At 45.9% G+C, this 24,321-nt stretch overlaps 1 protein-coding gene and 1 long non-coding RNA gene across 2 annotated transcripts in view; one reads left to right on the forward strand and one right to left on the reverse strand.

Moving 5' to 3' along the window:
• The first annotated feature begins 277 nt into the window (after nucleotides 1–277).
• On the forward strand, nucleotides 278–20,959 carry mge (translocase of outer mitochondrial membrane 22 homolog mge). Its single transcript, XM_050174143.3, has 4 exons — nucleotides 278–647; nucleotides 8,942–9,181; nucleotides 13,072–13,154; nucleotides 16,946–20,959. Exons 1-4 carry the CDS (start codon nucleotides 489–491, stop codon nucleotides 16,950–16,952), a joined length of 489 nt encoding a protein of 162 aa, XP_050030100.1. The 5' UTR covers nucleotides 278–488; the 3' UTR covers nucleotides 16,953–20,959.
• LOC129383455 (uncharacterized) overlaps nucleotides 13,121–24,321 on the reverse strand; it is a 43,621-nt gene continuing 32,420 nt past the window's right edge. Inside the window, exon 4 of the long non-coding RNA XR_011895959.1 lies at nucleotides 13,121–13,206. This is a non-coding gene — a long non-coding RNA (uncharacterized lncRNA). The remainder of the gene's footprint in view (nucleotides 13,207–24,321) is intronic.

Below are 24,321 nucleotides of genomic sequence, written 5' to 3' on the forward strand. Positions count from 1 at the left end.
CCACAGGTTTCATTGCATTGAAGCCTTGAATGGCTCGACTTAATTTGTTCAGGAATTACACAAAAATCGTCAGTGCGATTGTGTGTACATAATTCAATTATATAATGTCTGTAACTAAGTTAAGTAATCGTTAAAGAGAAATCATTTATTTTATAATCTTCATGTGCGTGTATGAATTGACCAAGTTTCGCTTGGTCTCACTCTAGTTTCGCTTTCCTGAATGGCTCGCGCTGGACGCGTCTTGGATTGACTTGGGTCTTCTTTTTTTGCTCGGTCCTCGTGCATGCTTGCTGGACCGAGCGGTCAGAGAGCGAAAAGCGTGGTTACTGCGGCTGCTTCTGTGCGTAGTCCTAACACGTTCCCAACCGTTGACCGACCTGCGGGCACCAGGCCGAAGCCAGCCGGTCGCTTAATCTCCGCGAGTGCTCGAACTTTGACCCTCCGCGCGTGGACACTGCGTTCGCCGGGTTGGATCGGCGGCGGAGGGCATGCCAGCGGACGAAGGGGACAGCGGGATAGACGCCATGAGTTTGCCGGAGAGTCGCGAAACGTCGCCCAAAATGTCCAAGCGAGACCTCGACGTCGCCGTGCCGACCACGAGCAGCACGACCGAAGCCACAACCAGCGTGGAGGAAGTCGACGACCTCGTGAGTTCGCCTACCAACGGCGTGGCTTCTCTCGGCAAAGACGGCGTTGTTGGTTGAAATCGTGATTCGCCGGTTACGTTTTCGGCTCTCTTTTGCCGTGATTTCTAATGCCTGCGAACGTTTACTTCTAGGCGCTCATTCGCGAACGATGCCCAACAAACTCGTTACGGTATCCAGTGGTACTATTTGCCCTTGTGGAATCTAACAATCTATGCGTTACCTGCGAAAGCATGATTGCTTGTTTCATCTGTTGCGGAAGTGCCGGTAGCGCTTTTTCCGGTGGCTGCTCTTGTTCGAGGAATGTACATCTAATTACCTGTAGCTGCTGCTTTATATATCGAGAGCAATTATATATACATACACTAGAGGCACATTCAGTCCCGCTATCGACGGTGTAAGCGCCTCTGTCTCTCGTGGAGGGTTGGAAAGCCCTCAGAGACGCGCAGTGCCTCTTCTCTCGAAAAATTACGAATCCACGAAGTGGACGCGCCGTGCCGCACCGGGCTCGGCAGTGGAGCCAGGGCAGCATTTCTCGCTTCCACTGCTGGCATGAGCGTTGTGCGACAGTCTGGCGGACAAGGCTCAGACTAGAGATTGGTAGGTGACTCGTTTATTCCACTTATTTACGCTCTTATCTGCTGTGGTGTAGAAGGGATGGGGGTTAAGGGAGGCAGAGTCCGCTGTCTCCGCATTCTTGAGTGGGATCTAAAGCAGCAAGTGTGGCGCGGATCCGGTCTTGCATAGAGTCGCCACGCAGTCGGTCGCCCACTGGTGGTGCCGCCGGGTCCAGAAGTACTGACAGTAGAGTCCGCCACAGTTCCCTAGTGTGCTCTGGCAATGAAGATGGCGCTGGACACGCTCATGCCTTAAGTGATGTCGACAATGGCCCCCGTTGTATGCCGGAGAGCACTTTGGTCTGAACAGTGCTGTAAACAGGACAACGCCACAGCATGTGGTCCAGGTCAGCCCGATGCTGCACTGGATCAGGTTGCAGGTGTCGATGCTTGCTCTCCATTGTCTCCAAATCGACTGAGAAGGAACAGGGTCAGCAGTGTTCCCCTCTGGATGTGCCTGATGACCACAGCAACCCTGCGAGAAAGTTCTTGGGAGGGGACGAGGGGTGTAGATAGCAGGTCGACGACAGCAGCCATATAGATGGTGCAATAGGCGAGCCCCAACACACGAGTCTGGGTTTCAGCTTTGATTGCCCTGCTGCCCATCGGGTGCCCTGGAGATCCTGTGGCTCTCCTGAGGCCACCGTTGGCGGGTTACATGCACCTTCCTGGAGCATTACTCGTAAAAAATTAAATCCATTGTTGCGGGAAAAAGAATCAGAAAAAAAAATCCCTGCAACTTATGCAACACGTGTCGGAACTTTGCCCACTAGCATTCCTTTTGTACAGCTGTGGTGTGCTGAGCATACTCTGATGCATACAGTTGTCCGAGCAGAATGAACAGTACACTTCAAGTTACAAACGCTGATGGTTACCCTTGCGTCTCGTCTCGTACACCATTGAGGTGCGATGTCTATGGCAGTTGATACGTAATAGCTGTCGGAGGTGGTGTTTTCGCTGTGCTGCAGAAGTTGCTTGGTGTGCTATGTTGCATCACCTTGTCAGTGCTGCATATTATTAGAACACCGTGTGAGAAACTTCAGCACTTTCAATGATTTGCATTTTGGGTGAAGCTACCCAATTTTTCTTTTTTGCACATGATTCGTGAGACCTGTGCCTTGGGGTTGCTCCTGTGTACAAAACAAATAGCCATGAATGTGATTGCATTTGAAGGACATGGGAAACTCCTTGCATTTCTTTTACACTTGCTGTCTGACAAATTCTCAAGGACAGTCCAGCAACCCGTTGTTGCATTTGTTGTAGCAGCCACTGCACTTGTAAAGGCTTGTTTCCTTCGCTAGCATGTGACTGTCATTCTGAAGTAGCTTGCTTGGAGCAGCGTCGAGAAAACAGTTTGGCTAGGTCACTGCAGCATAATGTCCCGATGTGTTTTTTAAAAGACAGTATGCAAGAAAAAATAAATTATGAATAAACCACTGATAATGATTGTTGGTATATAAAAGTAGCCGAACGCTTTTACAAAGTGCCGAGGCTTTTACAAGTATAATCACTTTAATAAAGGAGTAATGCGCTTGAGTGAGCATATTGAAGTAGCGCTTGCTATTTCGTTGCATAATTCAACAGAGGTGTTAACCAGTGCATCTGTAGTGGTAGTATAGGTGGACAACACTTATATCACCGAGAGCTGTACTGGTTTGTGTAAGTTAGTGTTTTGTGAGGTCCACGAACAAATGTGCCCTACAACTCAGTTACGTAACAGCACACACCATTTGCATTGGCACTGTTGTATCGGCAGGGAAAGTTCTACCATTGACTGAAAACGAGTGAAAGAGCCAAGGAAAGCTATTTGCTTTAAAAAAGATTTAAAAAAGACATCGCAATCACGCAGTTTAACCATCACATTTTTTTCCGTCTAGGACCATACAGGTTGTTGAATGTCCTTGTGTAAAGTCATTGATTTCTGTGTCTTCCTTCGGTCTTGTTGCCTGCAAGTACTCTATCACGTCTTTAGTGTAGAACACGTATTCATTGCCAGCATCTGCAGCCAATACCGTGCAACAGCTGGCCAGCTCTTCAGGCATGTAAGGTGCGTCCTGTGTTCAAGACACTATGAAATATTTCATGCACACTTCTCAGTTCTAGGTCTTCCATTCATTTTAGTGTTATGACTATTTATGTCTCTAACTGCAGGTTTCAAAGGTAAGGTAGCGCGTGTGGTTGCTTGGCTTCTTCCAAATTGTCTTCAGCCTGTTGACTGTTGCCCATGTGGATGGAAGTTTGCGCGAGGAACTTTTTGTTAGAGCTTATTGCGGCACCATTCTTTGCATGCCATCCACGAATCACAGATGCTGACTTTGATGCCTAGCGTTATTGGGAAGGACTGCGGGTTGTCTTGAAGTTCGAAAGCATTCCACAGTTTTATGCTTTGCCTTTCTGGCACAGAAAATGCTTGCAGAAATTGCTGCCTTGCCAGTAAACCGAAGCCTAGCTCAGCACTGTGTCAGAACCTTGAAACTGAGAGGAGCCTGCAGGTGTGGCTCCACCTTGAGTTGTGGCTCATTCTGGCTGCTGTTGTGACAGGGAACCACTCGTTGGGAGCATTGCTGTGAACCATAATGCAGGGCCGCAAGGCAAATCGGATGTACCTCATTCAGTGATGTCAAAGAAGAGACAGTAGTACTTATTATTTCAACAACCGCTAAATTAAGAAATATATATATTTTTGTTTTTGCTTAGACACTTTTGTAGTGTTGCTCAGCCTCCTTCGGTGATCTGCCTGCCCACGCACAAGCACCGCACGGTTATGTGTGGCAGTGAAAGTGTATTGCCTTTGAAAAGCATTAATATTATTATAGTTATCTTTATCTGTGCGATGCAGCTGCAGCCTCCCGGAATCGCCGCAAATGAAGGAATCGGAAGGGCTCAGAAACTTTATGTTCAACCTAATGCACCTACGTGGTTGGCGTTAAATTAGTGTAACTTCAAGTCTTCTCCGATCAGGCTCATTTTGGTTGAGTACTCACTTTCAAGCGCATTAAGCAAATAATACATTAGGAAGCGAAACACTAGTCTCAGGTCTGTTGAATGAAGCTTGTTTCAAACTTTCCGAGGGACTCGAACCCTGCTGCATCCTGGGAGCATTGTATAATTCGGGCGGTTTTGCTCAACCAACCAATCAGCTCAAGCAGTTTTGCTAAGCCAGCCAATCGGCGCACACTGATAGTGATATGTCTGAAAGTGCTCAACCAAGGATTCGTCCCTTCTCATCCGGTGGCTAGAAAAATGACCGTCCCAGTGCTGTGTAGTTGTCATGGTTTTAATGAGACCCACTCGAGCCCATGTGCCACACCATGAGTTCGTTCCTCAAGAAGTCATTTTAGTGCACATGCCACATCACTACACTCTTTGTGCCTCTTCCTGTACATTAGTTCTTGTCATAATCTTGATACTGGTGCAGGCTGGTGCTAAGCAGCAGTTTTTACCAGGCGTTTCAGCACCCTCATCCACTGGCTGTATCACTGCCAGAAGTATCTTGAGCACCTGCCTGTTTCTACACTTGTGAACTAACCCTTTGTAAATGCATGCATCAAGACTAACACATCTAAAGACCTGCAGCAGTAGCTCAGTGGCCATGGCGTTGCACCACTGAGCTCAAGGTCGCCGGTTCAGTCCTGGCCTTGGTGGCCACACTTCATTGGGGGCCAAATGCAAAAGATGCTATTGTACTGTGAATTGTGTGCACATTAAAGAACCCTGGGTGGCCAAAATGCATGCGGAGCACTCCACTATGGCATGCCTCATAAGATTATGGTTTTGACATATGTAGCCCCAAAATTAAATTTCTTTAGACGCACCTAAGAAAGCATCTGACAGGGACAGTACTGGCAATCAAGGGGTAGTACTGTGCCAGGGATTTCTAGCAGTTGTTGGAACCCTCGAATAGCAAAGTGCCATTTTATAGATGTTTGAAGCCATTAAGTGTTGTGAAGTACTAATGTTTCGACAAGGGGACTCTAGACATTGATGAAATGTTGTTGGACCACTGTTTGTCATCTTGTTTGTCTTGCTATGGACCTCTGGCTGATATGTAATTCTACAAGAATCTTTGTATTTCTCTTGTGCTTAAGTGTAGCGAATTTTGATTGGGAGTACGCTTTCTTTGTCTGTGGCGTTCAAAATCTTAGCCTGTCGGATGTAGTTATCTGCTTCATGGTGAATTGTGGTGGTGGCTTGCAAGTATTTCATTCATGTCTACAGTCCAAATTCTGAAACCTCCCTTACGTTTGTTAGGAAGCCTCCATTGTCGTTACGCTGCCTTATGTCAATTCTGAAAGTTTACTTTCTGAGGCGCTCTTACCGTAAGGCATCCCTGAAGATACCTTCATAATGCCTTTCATCCTCTTTCACTGAACAAGCTTCTTGACAATGCTTGCTCATGTGACGCTTGTCTGTACACGTGCAATGACTTTTTCTGGTCGGCTGGCAGGCGAGAAGAAAAAAGGCTGCGAGCTTCAGCAGGCGGTAGTGCCCTCTATATGTAGTTCAAAGTGCAAACAATCTTTTATGTCTACGGTGTCCAATACAGACAGGCATTGCTTGCTTCATGTGCTTGTGCCACTGAATCTTGAGGCCTGCTACAGCTAGCAGTGCCTCTCGTTACGCGTATGCCATAGAAAGATTGAGAACGGATCTGTAAGGCTCAACTGTCACCATTACCTTGCTGTCAGAGCATCATGACAGAAATTTAAAGCAAATGCAAATTATCAGTAGGGAACGAAAGGCTAAAACAATGCTAGATGAGTCGGTATATCCGAAGTGACCTTCACCCCTTTGATAGGTGCTGCCGCATTGCCCTCAGCAAGGAAGTCCTTACGTGCATCAGCGCTGAACAAAAGGAAGGAGCTTGCATGTTTTCACATAAACTATTTCACAGAAAGAAAACAATTTGATGAAGCAACATTATTTTGCTGAATAAAGCCATTTGCATGAGACTTGTGATGACTGCTCTTGAACTCAGGTGCATCAAATCTGTTCCTTACAAATGGATTTTTTTCATAAAGATTGTTTGAGGGCGCTTTCAGAATAAACTTGCTTCCTTCGTGTATCGTTTGGTGTAAGAAAGTACGAAGGGCTCCTTGCAAAATGTTAGAAAGTGGCCCAAGGAAAAGGAAGGTTTCATAATTTGGCCTCACATTTTTTGTTAGTTTGATTGTTTGTGCAATTTGAAAATACATAGCTGTGCTTGTTGTTAAATTCTGTTTATTATTATTTTCTTTTTGCCTAGCTGTCAAAAAATTCAGCTGCTAAAGTCCTTGAATGTGCTATGTTGGGTTCTCGGAAGTCCTTAACTCTCGGAAGTTAACTCTCAGTTCTTAATCTCGGAAGTCCTTAAAGGCATGGCAGAAAAAAATTGTAGGAGATTTTAACTTGATTTAGCCTTTCCAAGTCTGGGCACATGTCCTCGCCCTCCCCTCTCCTGAAGTTTATATGTACCAGGGATACCTGGCATAAAATGACATGTGACAGTATCCATGGTGAAATATGTAGCGCGCACAATAGACAAGGACGCAGAGAAGGTGTGCACACGAGTGCTCCGAACTGGTAGAGTGGTGAGTTGATAAGTATTCACGGTGAAATGTGTAGCATGCACAGATTGAAGCGGCAAATTTCACCATGAATACTTACCAACTTACCCAACTATCAGTTCTGCTGCAGTGACAATACCTGCCTGCCTCGCCTCCCTACCACGGCCCTGCCCCTAAAAAAATATTCTTGGCTTTATCACTGGCTACAGGCAGAGACTTTACACAACCACGACTCCTTATCGTTCTTAGGCAGCTGTCGCTGCTTATATTGTCCGACAGAAAGCATGCACCGAGCCCCTTCTTATCCCAAATGGTCCTAACGTTCATTCCCTGCAGAAGAAACAAGGCACTTTCCAGGTCCTTGGACATCATGTTGCTTCTACCATTGAGTGCTACAAATGCCAAATGTTGTGAATTCATGACATACCATAGCCAAAGCAGCAATGGAGAAATTACCAGCATTCTCAAGTGCACTACATACCCATCGTAATCTGTTGGATGTAACCAATAGAAAGAAAATTTAGGAAGCGTGAACTAACAGTCTTCGTGTTCACAAAGCCTGCAGAAAATGGTTGCCATTGCACGTGTGAGCACCAGGTCAATCAGTACTCTAAACAGTGGTGGCCAGCCTCCAGCTATTGCTACAGGATAGCACCACACGTTAGCGCTGGGAAACATTGTTTGTCGTGAATGCATGGCAACCGGCGCTTCTGCCAGGAAACACATTCTCAGGACCTAGGCTGCACTTATCTGGTGTGTCGTGAACTCGCGACAACAGGCATCAAAGGGTTAAAAGGCGTTCGAAGCAGACAAGTGCAGCAAGTAAATTGTGTGATGACGATTGGGACCGTCAAGTATTACAGTGCTGCGTCTGCGAAAACAACCTGAAATTTCAAACAAAACGCTGCGCCCCATCCCTCTTGAGGAAGCTCCGCTCTAAGCCAGCACGTCAATGTCACGCACACAAATGCTGTGACATACTGCTCGCTACGTCACCCACCATGACATGGGACTTTGGTTATTCATCCAATGCAGAGGGTGCAATGCTGCCGCTGTGAATAGGCCATGCAGTAAGACAGGAAGAAAAGAAAATAGAGGCGGGGCTCGACGCGTGAACATGATGTGATCCCGCTGCTCCCGTAGGGGAGAAGGCAGGGAAATTAAATGCTTGTGGATGTTAGTTAAGGCAGAGTGAGAGGGTGTCTCCTTTGGCAGTGATACTGGCAGCATGGTAGCAGGACAGGTAATTTATTCTATCTCGTCAGGTAAGGTACCGATTGGAAGAAATTACTTTGGTAAAATGCTCCTCGGACAGCATTTTACAACTTCCAGTTATAATAAATATTTGGAATGGAGCCTGGTGAGGGGCCCTTTAAGTACGTTATTTGTTTTTCAACAGGAAGCGCTACATTCACGACATGTTCCGGATGTGATGTGCCCTTCACTTCTGTTGCTCGAAAGAGAGAAATTATTACTCACCATAGAGTAAGCTACAAAGGAAGCCTTATGACTTGTACCTGCACCTGAAGAAAACCATTAGGGCTTTTATTAGTAGCTTTGTGCTGGGACGACAAATTCTCTAAAAAGAGCAACAGGGTTTTAGACCAAAAATAAAATATTTGCTTTTCCAACTTATGGGGCTGAATACATCGTATGAAATTTTATATGCTTCTTTCAAATATTACATCTGTCTTTGTGTGTATTGCTTGGTTGTAATTCTATCTGTTTCCTTTATTTACTGGGAAATGTGCAAATGATCACGTTCTTGTATTTTGCTAGACATGTTAACAAAGGCTTCAGCATGATTCAAGAAATCTGATAAGACCAACCTTATTGGTTTGTCTGCTCTAGAACAGGCTGTGAGATTTCATATCAAATTTCTTAATTTTTTTTTTGCAAATACTGTAATTCTGAAAATTTCGCTAGAGGAATCTTCCATAAAGTCAGAACCAAATTAGATAAATGAAATTAGACCTCGTAGACACATTTACATGTTTTCAGCTCCATTACTTGAAAAAGCAAACATTTAAAAGTTTTTTGGTGTAAGACCCAACTTGCAAACTTCATCCATCCTGTGGATTTGTGGAAAACTGATCTTTCAATGCTTCTGTTGCCTGTGCTTCTGTGTTGGCAGGATCTGGACGAGACCCTGTACGAGCGACTGTTGGGCCTGACAGAGATGTTCCCCCCAAAGCTACGTCGGGGGGTGTATGACCTGGCCCACTTCTCGTTGAGTTCTGCCAAGGGCCTGTTCGGCTTCGGCCGCTCGGCCTTCTGGATCATCTTCTCCTCGTCGGCCATCCTCTTTGCACCCGTCATCTTTGAGCTGGAGCGGCTGCAGGTGGAGGAGATGAGCCGGCAACAGCAGCGCCAGGCAAGCATGCACCACCCAATGCGTTTGAATGGCACCTGTGTGAAAGAATGCATTTCAGCTGCAATTAAGGCTGCGAATTGGCCTTTGTGTCCTGAAATATGTTTTGCCAAAGGTAACTTCATGAAGGAAAGTGCTTTTCATGGGGCCATCACACAATAGTGGTGCATTCAGCTGGTTCTCATCATGCTCAGACTGTGTTTGGAGTGATACGGAGTCCTTCTGACATTTAAAATTTTTTATTTTAATTGTGGGTTTAACAGCCAGGAACTGCAAAGTGAATTGTGAAGAATACTGTATTGAAGGGCTCACTATTAATTTTGACTACCTGGGGTTCTTTAATATGCACACGAAGCATGGTACACAAGCATTATTGCATTCTGTCTCTATCAGAATGCAGCAGGAGATTGAACAGTGCTATATAAAACAGAGCAAGCATATCTAAGCAGCACATTTAGCTGCTGCGACAGCAATTAGAGGGGCCACGTGATAGGAATTCTGTTGTACCTTGGCCGCACTCTCTGCACGAAGGTGAGAGCACTGCCAATTGCTCCGAGCCTGGAGTGCACCGCTCTGGATGAACCAGATGAACGTGTTCCGAGCGGCTGATTTTGACCATCCATATAAATGCATCCAGTACCAGTGGAACCAGTACTCACGTATGGGGCAGAAACCTGGAGGCTTACAAAAAGGGTTCTACTTAATTTGAGGACGACACAACGAGCTATGGAAAGAAGAATAATGGGTGTAACGTTAAGGGATAAGAAAAGAGCAGATTGGGTGAGGGAACAAACGCGAGGTAATGACATCTTAGTTGAAATCAAGAAAAAGAAATGGGCATGGGCAAGGAATCTAATGAGGAGGGAAGATAACCGATGGTCATTAAGGGTTGCGGACTGGATTCGATACGGCATGAAACCATATCTTTGGTTGTGGACTATCACATTAAGAAAAAATATCATTTTGTACTCAGTGAGATTCGTTTCTTTTTCCGATTGTGCGATAATGCCAAATGACTTACGGTCCCTTTTGTGAAAATATGTCAGCAACTGAGTACTTATTAGCATAAAAATGTCCAATTTCAGTAGTATGAAGTTAAGTGCTGATTTTACGAATTCGTTGTCTAAGTTTAGCTATATTCTTTTGAAATGTTGTTATAGTGAAAGATGGCCACATGGGATGCAGCTCTGTACCCTCGAAAAAGCTCTGACAGGGCCTTGAAAATCCTTGATTATCCTTGAATTTTTGTCTCTGAGACTGTACGAAACCTGACAAGGAGCTGTTCACATTTCTTGTGCCATTGCCGAAGTTTTGCGTTGTTGGGCTTCGTGGTAATGCAACTGCAGCAATGCCTGCCCTGCAAGGCGCTTTTTTGCTTGGGATATGTGCTTTAGACATGCAAGACAGTATCAGAATGTGGGTTCTTGCATCTCATACACAGCAGCTTTAGGTGCACTGTGCATAATTGTGCATGTCAAGATTGTGCATCAAGCCATTGACCGTACCATGCTGAATACGCCGACTCTATTCTGATCTCCGAAGCTAAGCAGCATTGGGGTCGCTCAGTACTTGGGAGGCGGAGATGGTGCATCGAAAGGAAAAGCTCACTGGTGAAAATAATGATGCTATTTAAAATGTGTAGCATGTGCCTTGGAACAATTCTAGTTGGACCTGCGCTGCAAATTTAAAGAATATGTGTAGTGTTTTAGATGAGTTGCAAGATAGACCACTGGGTGTCCAGACTGTGACCTTATGTCATCATGTTGCGGGTTCACTCCTTTCATTGTGTTTCATGATCTCCTTACATCACGTGTATTATTCAAGATGTTGGATAGGTTGTTTAGGAATATGCGAGGCATGAAGTAGTTAATGTTATCATATCTGCCGTTCCTGCAGAAAGTCTTTGCATGGAGCCCACATTCTGTAAACTTGTCATGACTCACCGAAGAAATGAAAATTGCTAATTCATTCTGCAGCTCTGTGTTTATCATGTTTCTGAACATGTGTGAAATGCGATGAAAGTTCATTTTCAATGAGCAGAATTAAATGGTGCACCAAGGAGGAACAGTAAAGCCCCATTAAATTGAAATTGTTACAGCTTGGGAAAATTTCCAGATAAGGGAATTGACAAAAATGTAATACCCTGGCTGTGCCTATACCACATAGACTGGCTTGTTGAAATAGGCACCAGTAAAAGCAAAATTTCTCACAACAGCTCAATAAGCCAGGGGAGGTAATCTCGGTCGATCACTTTTGTGAGATACTGTGCGACTCGGCACATTGGCCAATTACTACAGGCAACAGCTGTCCTTGCACAGAGCCAAGCAAGCACAGTTTCATGCAGGCACTGGTGTGCCCAAAAGCCTAGCCACGTGAAATATTGTGAAAGTCGCTCCAGTGCAAGCTATTTGCGCTGCTTAGACACTGCTATCTCCACGCAATTCTTGCACTACTGTAGGACCATGGTTATATGCCCTGCAATTTTGTAACAGGTTGGGCCCATGCGTTGTGTCCATTGCCAAGTCTTGTGAACTTCACACTATCTTTGAAAGTGATCGCCTGAGAATACCATCCTAGCATGTATGGAAAGTGTGAAAGCAGGTGTGAAGATGTGACCAATTACCAATTAGCCACCGGAAGGCACCTGGATCGAATTGAATAGATGTGTTCACGCATACAGTTTGGAGCATTGTTTACGCGAGAGCACGCAGGACTTCTCAGGCGTGCGTTGTTGGGTTTCCGTTATCACACGAGTTGTCGTATCATGCCGACACTGCAGTTTCCACAGAACCACTTAGCGGGAATGCTGGTGCGCCTGTGCCCAACACTCATGGCGGCAGTGGATTGAAGCTCACTTCCCTCGCTTCACTTACAAAGCCGATTGAGCGGTGCTCAGCCAAACCTGTATGGTATTGTCAGCGAGTTTGCAGCGGTGTGAGGGGCATAGAATCAAGCGGAATGCACTTTTCCAGAATTGTGCGTGCACCATCAGTGACGGCCGCTGGTGGTTAGGTATAAGGCATTGTGGGGGAACGCACAGTATTGGGCCACACACAGCTTCCACGCTGCAGACAAGGCTCTCGGGCGAATCTCGGGTGGCCAATGCTCCGACTGCCTGTAATGCCTTGCGGCTGTCGCTGATGGTGCGTGCGCATTTCTGGAAAGGTCCGTTTGCTACCAACTCGCGGTCCTGTCACTTTTTTGGTCAAATCGCAGTGGTGCACAAAGTATGGAAACCTTTAGGTAGGGACCTTTTCCTGACACTTTTGCAGCCACTATTTCGAGGTATCCGGAGTGCAGCACAAGAGCGTTTTGAGATAAAAGCTGAAAAATGTATGGAGTTTACACCGAGCCAGGAAAAAATTTCAAATTGACCAGTATGCAGAGATATCAGAGCTCGAGGTAATGTGGGTTTACTGTGTACATATACTCAGCCAGGGCCCACATTTCCCCACCTAGGTGACCTTGTGGGTTATCCTGTCTCTGGGATAAGCCGAGTTTATTATTAGTACATTGTTTCCTGTACTGGCCCACTCTGCTCGGAAACCAGCCAAGCAGACGTGCCAAACCCTGGAGGAAGGAAAAAAAAATAATGAAGTTTAATGAAGGAATTAAGTGCCTTACGACGAATATTTGTTGCAGTATTTAGGCAACCATCTGTTGTTTCATTGTGCGAATTCCATAGAGAACAGAGCCAGAGAAACATAGAGAACCATCTGGGCCTTGGTGACGTTGATTAATCTTGTCACATTAACTTATACATACCTCAGGAGTGTGAGATGTGTGTGAGCCAGGTGTTCTGGTGAGTGGGTGTGCTGGCCTAGGTAATTTCTGTTGCCATTTTTAAACGAGTAGTACCGACACACACTGGCTGTTTTTGTCTTGTCTCACAGATTTTACTGGGTCCAAGTGCAGCTGTGTCTGGTGGTGCACCTCCTGGCATGATGCCTCCAATGGCCCCCGGACCACAGCAACGGTAAGGAAGGCTGGCAGCACGTGTGTGCTGTTCTGCAAGTAGTGAGAGGCGCCTGCAAATGGCAGATAAACATCCTTTGGCAGCCAAATTTTATACAACCAGGATGACAGGGCTTTAAAGAAATAAAAAAAAAAAAATTTTTTGCCATAAGGATTGGTGTTCCATGCTACCAAATAATGCATGTTTAGCGAGCCAGATGGTGGTGCCAAATTACAGTAAAGCCCCGTTAACTCAAGATCATGAAAACCGAAAAAAAAAATTTGGGATAAGCAAATTCAGAAAACAAGCCCTCGGTCACGTGCAGACCACACAGAGCCTTTCCAAAATGGTGCCAGTAACCACTAACTTCTTCACAAAAGCTCATTATATCAGGAGCATTATTTTCGGTATGTAACTTTTGCGAAATTTCATGCGACTCGGTACAAAGCACTTGGAGCATCTACGGGCAGCAGCAACCCTCCCACAGAGCCAAGCAAACACTATGGCCCTTATACACTAATGTGTCCGTAATTGAGTCGTGTGAAATCTTGTGAAAGTTCAAAGATCGATTTACCAACAATACCATCCCAGAACTTGTCGTGGGTCTTCTAGACCAATGATATAGCCAAAAAATCAACTTAGTAGCCAGCCTCATGAATGTTCTCTCTTGCAAATGCACCTGAAAAAGTGGCAAATTCTATGCCTTCGTTAGCGCTTCCTGCACCCTGCAGTGCGGCCATCTTTAAATTGTTCGAAAGCTGGATTCCTCTGCGGTCCGTTTTTAGTTGTAAAATGCTTCTGTGTCTGATAACCATGAAGTTATGCGTCTTTTAAAAAGAGAAAGGTACTGATTGTGACAGCAAATTAGCAGACAGCCATACAAAGTAAGGATAGCACTTTTATTGGCTGTATCAACTTGTAAACTTTTGCTTGTTAACTAAATTAACAAGCGTGGTGTCAGAGTGCACAGCAAACATGAGCACATAACACTCGATGACTGCGGACACTCGTTGTCGAAATGCTGGAATGAGCAAGTGCGGCAGCAGCAGCGAGCAAAGTGACCGTGCTGTCTATCGCATCAACGCAAGCTGAGTGCCAAGAACACGCAGCACGCGCAAAGGTACAAGCCCTTGACACACCTATACGCTGCCCCCAACGCAGATTGCTCTGAAGATGCGACCGCGCGCAGCCGCCACATACGCAGTTGCAGCTTGAGTAGAATGCCGCCCCCTCGATGCCTCGCGCATGACAGAAGATGGCGCGCTTCCTCCCTGGTGAAATCGAGCCGCAATCGTCGGCTCCTCTCGCATGCTTTCACTCGCACATTCAGCATAGGGTGCGCGACGACGGTGTTATCGTACTTTGACTTTATATGAAACATCACAGTGATGGCAGAAATGCGCCTGGAGCGTCCAAGCAATTCCATTGCAATAAAAGGAGGATTGTATAAATAATGTGCACAGGCGAATGGGCACCGCACTTTAAAGCCTTCTGCAGAAGCACAAGGAAAAAGCTGGCCGAGCCTCTGGGGCGAAGGGAATTTGGGACAAAGATCGCCAATTACAGTAGAATTTCGTCAATACATTTCCATTACGTACAATTTCGCGGCGCCAACTTGTTTGCAATTGATAACACAAGAATGACCCAATAAAGTTACGCTTGTTTTTTACTGGCTCATACATTTCTGCAAAACACAATTTTTCGGCACCATTTTGTTCAGTAGGGCACCAAACTGTGATCATATGATATGTTTTCCGGCCGCTAGATCCCTTTTAAACAAGAAAATGTGTGAGGCGTGCGCTATCGAGAACAGTATATAGCTGCCCGCCACGGCAGCTTCACCACAATACTCGCCCACCCATCTCATGGGAAAACGCCAGCACGCACTCAGTTGCTCATTTCAGTACCAGCAAACCTTCTCCGGGGTCGTCGCACGCGGCATTCACAGCTATCACCACCATTCTATCGCGATAAGCATCTTCGCATATCTGTTTCACAGCACGTGGGTCTGTCGGAAGCATAGCGTGTGATTTTAATTGGCAATAAACCAAATGCGCCACCGTTCTCTGCTGCAGAATGTGATTGTATACGTTTTCTTAATGCTAGGTCCCATGTGAATAAGAAAAGGCTCGAGGTGCGCGCAATTGAGTACAGTATAGAGCAGCCCGTCTCACATGGGAACGACGGCGCGTGCAGTTTCTTATTCCAGTACCAGCAAATCTTCGCCCGAGTTGTGCAGCGCATTCACAGCTATCACCGCCAAACCTATTGCGATAAGCACCTTCACCTAACCGTTTTACAGCGTGTGATGCGTAGTGCCATTGGCAGCATACTGCATGCTTTTAGTAGACAATTCAAACACGCCACCGTTCACTGCTGCAGGGAGCACGATGTGGGCATCATGTTTCACTTTGGTGGCACGAGGCGTTGCCCACCAGCTCGATTTTGTCTCGGTTTCCCATCTCCCTCTTAAAACACCACGCAATAGGAAAACAACAAAATGCCTCGTGCACCGCCGGAGCGCCACTAGCTCGACGCGTGACGGGGTCTCGTGCCGCAAGGATCAGTAAAATGCTTCGCATTACAGTAGATGTCATCAATAGTTGAGTCTGTCACATTTTTTTTCCCGGATCGTACGTTTTCCCGGTTAGTTTCTTTCTCGCGTCTTTTTCCAAAATGTATAAGCAAGATTATACTGTAATATGGCTGGGCCCTCAAGGCGCACCAAGGGCGCATTGATCAGATTATTAATGCTGTCCCGCTACTTACTACCATGTGACATCCACTGATTGATGAAATGTCAAATCACTCACCGTGCCCAAAGGGTGAAAAATCATGGTGTGTGTACAACAAGGCTGTGACAAGGCAGCAGGCTCCACCTAAGCATTGTTACACCCTTCCAGAATATTTGTAGAAGCCCTCCTGGCAGCGTATACAGCATATAGACGCATATACAAGCCTCTCCGAGTGAAAGTTGTTGGCTGGCAGCGAGGTAAAACCCAAAATGCAAACGAGGGCTTCTGCTGTAGCTGAAGCAGTCACCACGTTGAATGTCGCAAAAGAATGTGCCACTGAGGCTATCCTGAAGGAGCTCGTCTTGAACCAAGGCAGTACAGCTGCTCAAATGTGTGCCGAGAAGGACTAGCATTGGTTAGTGGCATCTGACGAGGAGCATGCCAGAGCAGAAAAGTTCAGGCATGCCATGAAGAAGAGGTGCATTAAAGGCGATTCTGATTGTGTGCCCGGTGGCTTCTAGTGCAAGGTGGACCTGAACTTGTTGCTTTGCTTGCCAAGAATAAACCTTGTTTTGAAACTTCCTTGCAAAATGAAACTACTGCTCTCTGATACCCCTGCTGACAACACTATGGTAGTTACTGACGCAGTCAGAGGTGGCAACTACGCATTTCTGAAGGCACAAATGGCCAATCTGGTGCCATGTATGGTGGTACATGCATAAACACACGAATAGACACGAAGTGTTCGGCGTTTTTGTTGTTCTTGTACGGTTTACGCTTATGACTATGCCATTACAGACTCTGCTACTTTGTTTCAATTGGCCTCTTTTGCATCGCACATTTACAGCACTCACCGTGCTTTGAGAGTTGTCAGAAGTAAGCATTATGCAGCCAAATATGTCCAGATTAATGAGAGTGATGCCATTGAAGACTTCCAGTGGCTACTGATTTCGCAGTGCATCCCTGTTCATTTTGTACAAAGGAGCTAGCATGATTGTTTAAATAGTTCTTTTAAAATGTGTTGTCATCTAAGCAATGTCTGGTGAGTGCTCATTATTTGTACTTGTTCTTTGGCAGGAGGTAAAGTCCCAATGTAGAACCGATAGCAGCGACTGCAAAAACAAGTGGCTCTTGGTGGAGTGTGCAAGGTTGAAGACGTGCTTTCCAATGAACTGGCTCTCACACATTTGCCAAGCACCGCTTCAGTCACCGAGCACATCTGAAATGCAGCACTGTCGTCATTTCTTTTTTTTTTTTTGATAGGCAGTGCGACTGTGTTTTACTTTTTTTGTATTTTTTTTTGTTCAGTCCATCTCAGCGGCACCAAGGCTGGAAGAAGTTTGCAAGTGCCACTGCTACTGTTTCAGGTGTAAATACATCCTTTAGCCTTGTTGACACTGTCATTGAAACAGATTGTTCTTGGGGCATCTGTTGGGGCATCTCTGGCTGCCTGATAGTCGCCGATGTGGCAGTTTAGGGTGGTTGAATAAAAGAAGCTACTATTTGCCGAAAATTGGAAATGTCTTTCACTTCGTGAGGGCATAGTGTCAGTAGCAAAAGGGTGAAGCAGCATTGCTCAAGTGCACCCAGAAAACAAATTTGAAATATCACAAGAAGCTCCGTTAATCTGTTGGAATATTGTGTACCTTGTGGGACGGCGTATGGCACAGACCGTTTTATTGAGCTAGTTTTTTTTTTTTTTTTTACAACCATAATATACGGGTGTTTACGTGTCTTTCACTGGAATGTGGCAGAAGGCTGTAGAATGTGAACCTTCGTTAATGCCATCCGTGCTTTCCAACTGTAGGTTTTCCATGTCTAGAGCAAAAAAAACAGGTGGGTCCTACATTACGTGGGAATCTGTTTAAGCGACGCTTTCTTTGGTGTTTGTAAGAGACAGCATTGTTTTGGAACCTGTGCATATGTGCTCCAAGCCATTCCTTACAGCATGGTAATGCTGTTCCACTTCGCACTTGTGGGTGAAATTCTACCATACTTCTCGGTGTTCATCACTGTCACTCAGCTGGGCTGCACTTTGCCTTGACAACATTGCATGCACTTGCACTTTCTAACCACACTTGGCCGCATATTAATGAAGATGTTTCTGCTCTGCTTAGTCCCGTGCACACTCGCATGCTTTGGCCTTTTAATCAAATAGTCGCTATTTGTAAGTACGAATAGTATTTGAATATTTTAAATTGTCAGCTGTGCGCAATGAAGCATAAATTTGGAGCAAGAGTACGAGAAACTTCTTACCGCTGACATAGTAGACAAAACAAGATTTTGTATAGTGGAGCACGCTACGATGATCAGGGAGCCAGATTTTTCTGGCTAACTGCGGTCATTCGCACACACCAGTGTGTCCCAAGTATGCAAATAAACTGCTTATTTGCTCATCATGCTCCATTTCTACTTTATTAAACAATGCTTCGTTACGTGCAATGTAATGATGAAAGCTTAATGTTATTATGAATAAGATACTAATATATGAACATTGTTTTATGCTAATGGTGAAAATGACCTTTTTATATTCATAAAGCATTCGATTCGGTCTCAGAATTTACTATTCTCACACCCCTATTCATTTTGTTCGTGTTGGATCTTGCATCTGCGCTTGGCAAATAATGGCGCTAGTTGTCCCAGGTCACCACAGTGTGGTGCGCAATCTCCAGGCCTACCCATCATGCGAGACAGCAGCCAGCAAAGTGGAGGAAAGCAGCAAGCAAAGCTTTGTTTAAAAAGGAGAAGTATTATAAGGAGCTAAAAGCGGAAGGGTGGCCAAGTATAATATGTGTCTCACTTGGAGACGGTGGTGTCCCTTTAGGGTCATGAGAGTGCATGCCTATCACCTATAGTTTGTTCACTGCAGTATTAGTGCAACTTTCAGCACTGCTTTCCTAGCACCTGCAGTCATGCCACAAGTTCTCCTTTCTTTTTAAAGTCTAGCTGAAAAGTTTCATAAAAGCAGAAAGTGACTTGGCTCTGCATTCTACAGCTAATCAAGCGAAAGGTAGACAGTAGTATTTGGCATGGCTGCAACTGCCATGTGGCGTGGTTAAAATGGCAGTTATCCCCATGCACATTTGTATTAGTCCCAGTAAAGGCTGTGCTGGATAGAGCTGCACCAGCAACACTGAAAAGTGCACAGTTAGGACGTGCATTCTTGAGAGAAACATGCAAAATATGGTAGTCTCTTCAGTGATGGCTCAAACGTGGCAATGCATGCTGCCTTTGCTTTTCTGATAAAATTTGATTGTCTCTCGCACCTTCTCGTCTTGATAGCATGCTGCAGCATTTGCACGCAGCAAGCCGAGGTGTCTGAAAATAACTTGTTCTTGGGCTAGTTGGTTGGCACTTTGTGAGGCCATTGTAGCACAAATAAAAATGACCATATGACATCACAACTGCTGCTGGGTGCTGCGTTAGCACCTTTGATGTCTGTTATGGTATTTGTGTTTTATTTGTGCTACAATGGCCTCAAGCTTGGCATTGTATGGAAATGTAGCCATCTCTTAGTTCCTGTATAGTGCTCATAACTTCGTGCGGTTGCTGGTGCTTGAGCCAACTGCTGGGCACGCCAGCTGGTTGCTAGTTCGTTGTATGGCTGTGTTTGCTAGGTTGTGTGAAGGGGTACATTGCAGTGCAGCTGCTTAGCACAGTCATCAATTAAGGCCTGCTGAGTCTATACCTTATCTAACCAGAGGGAGATAGTTGAAAGTTTGTTCCCTGTTACAATATAGGGAAGGGCCTAGAAAGTATCTGAGACCTGCAAAGCAAACATGACACTGCAGCTGCAACGTTCCTGCACTACATCACAGAAATGTCTAAAAACGTTGCAGTTTTGCCCGAAAGCCGAAGCATCAGTTGCGATGGCAAATTAGTGGACAGCTGTACGAAGTAAGAATATTAGTTTTATCAGCCATGTAAGCTTGTAAACATAGACATACTAACTAAATTAACAAGCATGGTGTCGCGTGCAGGCAAACGTGAACACATCTCACTCGACGATCGCAGAAATGTGCTGTCAAAACGCTGGAGTGAGGAAGCGCGGCAACAGCAGCGAACGAATTGACCTTCGTGCTGCATCTCGCACCAACGCGAACTAAGCCACGAAAATACAGCGCCTGGGCTGGCTCTGAGTCTGTCGCAGGTGGCTTTCAAGATACAACAACCCAGGTGGGCAAGTGTGTCTGCCCAGGCTGCCCAGAGTAGGACATGCCTCCCGCCCTCGGAGCCTTGCACATGACGGGAGGCGGTGCGCTTTCTCCCCACTCTCCTCGCTTGCATGCGCGAGATTGAGCTGCGATCGCTGGCGCACCCTCGCACGCTTTCACTCGCACATACAGCATACGGCACACGGCAACAATTTAATCGTCCTTGAACTTTATATGGAACCTCAGCAATGGGGAGAAATGCACCTGGAGTGTCCATATAATTGCTGTTGCAATAAAATGTAAGGGTTTTCCTACCCAGATGACTTCTGTGCCTACATGGAGATGTTGACGGGGCCGGCTATCACTTGTATGGTGTAACCGTGCAAGGACATTTCTTTTAGCTGGATAAAAAGAGCAACAGACAGGTACCTCTGCTTGTAGATCTCGTAAGATGACTTCGTGACAGAAGTGTGCAGATAAAGAGTAATCTTGGACAAACAAAAAAATGGAGTGAGAGCGATTTGTTCAAGGAGATCATTCTAATGCTTGAAAGCATGTATTTTTCTGCAGTAAATTGGTTGGAGGTGGCACACCATAGTGTGTTATTTTTTTTTTGTACATTGGTGCAGTATTTTCCACATGTGAGTACCAACGAGCCCAGCAGTTGGTTTTGAGATAGGTTGTGTTTGTGTGCCAGTGCTGGTCCACTGTTCAGTTTTGTAGCAACATTTGCCAGATGTTCAGATGAGCAGTGAACACTTAAAGGTGGTAGTTTTGTCGTTGCATTGTAGATGTGTGACAATCTTGTTGCTGTAGATATAGCCTTGTTGCCCTGGACTTCTTGCAAGTCCATATTGAGTGCCTGAACAATGACTTATTGCTAGTGGTTCATTGTGTTTTTGGTAGAACTTCAAATTAAAAATGACTGTTGACAGTGTTTTGCAGTGGCTCAGTAGTGGTCAAAGCTTTGAGTCATGTGACGTGCAGCTAATTTTCTTGGGGCAAGCAAACATACAATTGTCTAGGCTCTGTGAATGCTCTTGTGAGGGCTGGTGCGAATATTCAGAGGTCCCATTCATGGTGTGGAATGCATAAATAATATTGAAAAGCTTCATTGCTTAGTGAAAAAAGGTGCAAAAAAAGCATGGGGAACAAAAACATGGCCATTTTGGTTGACTTGATAACTAAGGTATGTTTGGGTGTGATGCTAACTTCAGTTGAGTTGTTGAGTTGAGTTGTTGTAGGCTACTGGTGGGATTAGCCTTGCAGTTGCTGCCGGCAATTGCTCCACCGTAGCGACACTTAAAATAAGTAAATCACATAATCAGACACAGTCCTCACAAAATACAAATGGTCACTCCTCAGTTCACCATGTGGAGGCCAAATCTGTGTCCTGTAGGTAATTTAAAAGAAGGCGAGAGACCTCCTTCCTACACAACCGGTTCCCGCGCGGGAAAACAATGTCTTGAAAAGAGCTGTGAGGAACTCCTGTCTTCTTGAGGGACCCGAATAACACCCTCCTTTCCGCGTTATACACAGTACAGCACATTAGGTAATGTTCTATGGTACCGCACACACCACACGTTGAACATAATGGTGATAACGCCAGGCCAGTCTTATACATCCACGCAGGGGTTCGAGCAGAGCCCGTGCGAATGCGGAGCAGTAAGGTGGCTTGGTTTCTTTTGAGGCCCTTGATCACACATGGCTTGTGAGGTGAGCTCCACAAAGAACTGAGGTGGCACAACACTGCTTCTCTGAAGAGTCTGTTGTCGTCTTGAGGCACTCTTCTCAATGGATTCCCAGACAGCGCTCTATGGGCGAGGCTGTCCGCCATCTCGTTGCCTATGATACCTGTGTGCGAGGGCACCCATTGGAAACGTATGGAGAAGCCTTTGATATGGAGATTGTGCACCGAGCGTAGGGAGCTAAGACATAAGGCATCAGTAGGGAACCCGTGCTCTAACCTTTGAAGGGCAGATTTTGAATCTGTAAGAATAACAACAGGTTGAGGCGTACAAAACCGTAGTTTCTTTAGAGCTGCCTCAATGGCAACGCTTTCGGCCGTTGTGGAGGACACGACTGCAGTGAAGCGAACAGACCAATCATACTTCAAAGAGGGAATGTGAAAAGCAGCTGCTCTAGATCCTTTGACCTTGTCCACAGAGCCATCAGTAAAGATTTGAAGATGACGTGCATATTCAGACTCAAGATGTTCCAGTACCAGCGAACGCGTTGCCGCCAGAGGAGAATTCCGCTTAGCGCGTACGTGAGGAATTGTCAACGAACAATCGAGGCTCGCGAATGACCAAGGTGGTTTCAACCTCTTAGTTCGACCTCTAGTGTCAAGACCCAGGTAACCAAGAGTATTTAGTGCCAAGTACGCTCGGGACTCAGATCTCTTTCGAAGGCGCTGTAGAAGGGCTCGGCTGGCTGCCGTCTGTTTGAGGCGGCCAATTTGCATCAATAACCTTTGTGAAGCGACTAGGCTAAGAGGTCTCGATAGAGATTCACAAAGTACTGCTTTGTTAGGAGCAGTCTGCGGAACGCCAAGAGCCCTTCTCAGGCCCTTTCTGTGCAGAACCTCAAGTCGTTCCAGCTGTGATATCGAGGGGGAAATTAAAGGCAGCTGATACATTATCCGACTCGTCACTAGTGCATCGTGCAACCTGATCATTGAGGAAGGGTGATTTCCCCATTGCTCACTCGCAACTCTACGGATCACATTGAGACGCGAAGATATCGATGTCACAACCGAGTCCACAGCTCGTCGCCACTGTAGACGGTAGTCAATAATGACACCCAAAAAGCGCTTGTGTTTCAATTGTCGAAGGCAAGATTGATCAAGGTCTATCTTCAGCCGCGCATACCTTCTTCCTCTACCTGGAAACATGATGAAGCCAGATTTTTCCACCGAGAGAGTCAACCCAACACCTTGAAGGTAATTTTGAACTAAAAGTAATGCCTGTCGAGCTATCAGAGCTAAACGCTTGTGTTGATATCCGGTTAACCAAAGGCAAATGTCGTCCGCGTATATCGACATATGGACATGCCTGCAATGTTTTTGCACTTCAGCGGGAAGACCAGCCATTACAACGTTAAAGAGCGTTGGGGAAAGAACACTTCCCTGAGGTACACCTCGTGATACCGCCCTTTCGGTGCTTGTGGTACTTCCTAACCGCACTTGAATTTTACGATCACTGATAAATGAGTGAATGAATCGCAGAAGATAGCCCTGTACGCCCATGGCCTGCAAACTATTTAGTATTGAGCTCTGAAGGACGCTATCATAAGCCTTTGATACGTCTAGGAAAATAACTAGTGTTGAAAGACCGAAAGCTCTATGATGTTCAATATGGCTTATCAAGTCCAAGACGCTATCTTGCGCGCTTAAACCTGTTCGGAATCCAGTCATGCAGGTTGGTAGAGCCCTTCTATCTTCGAGCCACCAAGATAAACGCTTACTTGCCAGCTTCTCCATGAGCTTAGCCACGCACGACGTCAGTGATACAGGACGATACGAGGCCAAGTCTGTCATTTCTTTGCCGGGCTTCAGCACTGGGACAACACAAGCAACCTTCCATGAAGGAGGAACGTCGCCAGTCTCCCACACTCGATTGAGATAGCTTAGGAGCATCTTCCGGTGTTCCAGAGGTAGGTTCTGCATCATCTGATTGGTGATGCCGTCAGGACCTGGTGCACATCGACGCCGCAGGCTGCTGAGTGCTGTCTGTAGGTCTCGAAGTGTAAACGGGGCGTCCATCACCGACGTAGATGTTGCAGGCGGAGCGCAGGGATGAATTCCTGAACTTGCACTTACGAATGCATCTGCAAATTCCTCTGCCAAGCACACGAGAGGTTTCTGCTTGCGCAGTGCAAGCGCTTCAAAAGGTTTACTAGGACGAGAATCACCAGCAAGACTGCCAATGACTTGCCAAATTCTCGTCATCGGTGAGAAAACCGTCAAGCTAGCGCAGAAGGACGCCCACTGCGACCTACAGAGCTTGTTCGTATGGCGTCGAATGGCAGAGTTAAGCCTATTGAAGGTCGTCTTCAAGGATCTGTCGTCCTTCTTCCGCATCAGTTGTCGCTCCGCCCTTCTGCGCGCTGCGCAAAGGTTCCCGAGTTTTAAATCCGGAGTCGGAAAATGATTAGGCAACTTGACCGCTGTGGTAGCAGCCATCTTACCAGAAATCATTTTGTCAATCACATCACCAGAAACATATGCAAGTTTCTCCCTGTATTTGTCCCAATTAACAACATGGCTAATTTTAGAGTCGCGCATGTGGAAGTCGGCAG

This window comes from Dermacentor andersoni, chromosome 8, assembly GCF_023375885.2.
Source record: "Dermacentor andersoni chromosome 8, qqDerAnde1_hic_scaffold, whole genome shotgun sequence".
In the NCBI taxonomy this organism is placed as follows: Eukaryota; Metazoa; Arthropoda; class Arachnida; order Ixodida; family Ixodidae; genus Dermacentor; species Dermacentor andersoni.

Bases quoted from the DNA above. Each gene is read 5' to 3' on its own strand.
- mge (XM_050174143.3), top strand. From the start codon at position 489: ATGCCAGCGGACGAAGGGGACAGCGGGATAGACGCCATGAGTTTGCCG. The intron at 648-8,941 runs GTGAGTTCGCCT...CTGTGTTGGCAG, and splicing joins TGGAGGAAGTCGACGACCTC to GATCTGGACGAGACCCTGTA. The intron at 9,182-13,071 runs GCAAGCATGCAC...CTTGTCTCACAG, and splicing joins GCCGGCAACAGCAGCGCCAG to ATTTTACTGGGTCCAAGTGC.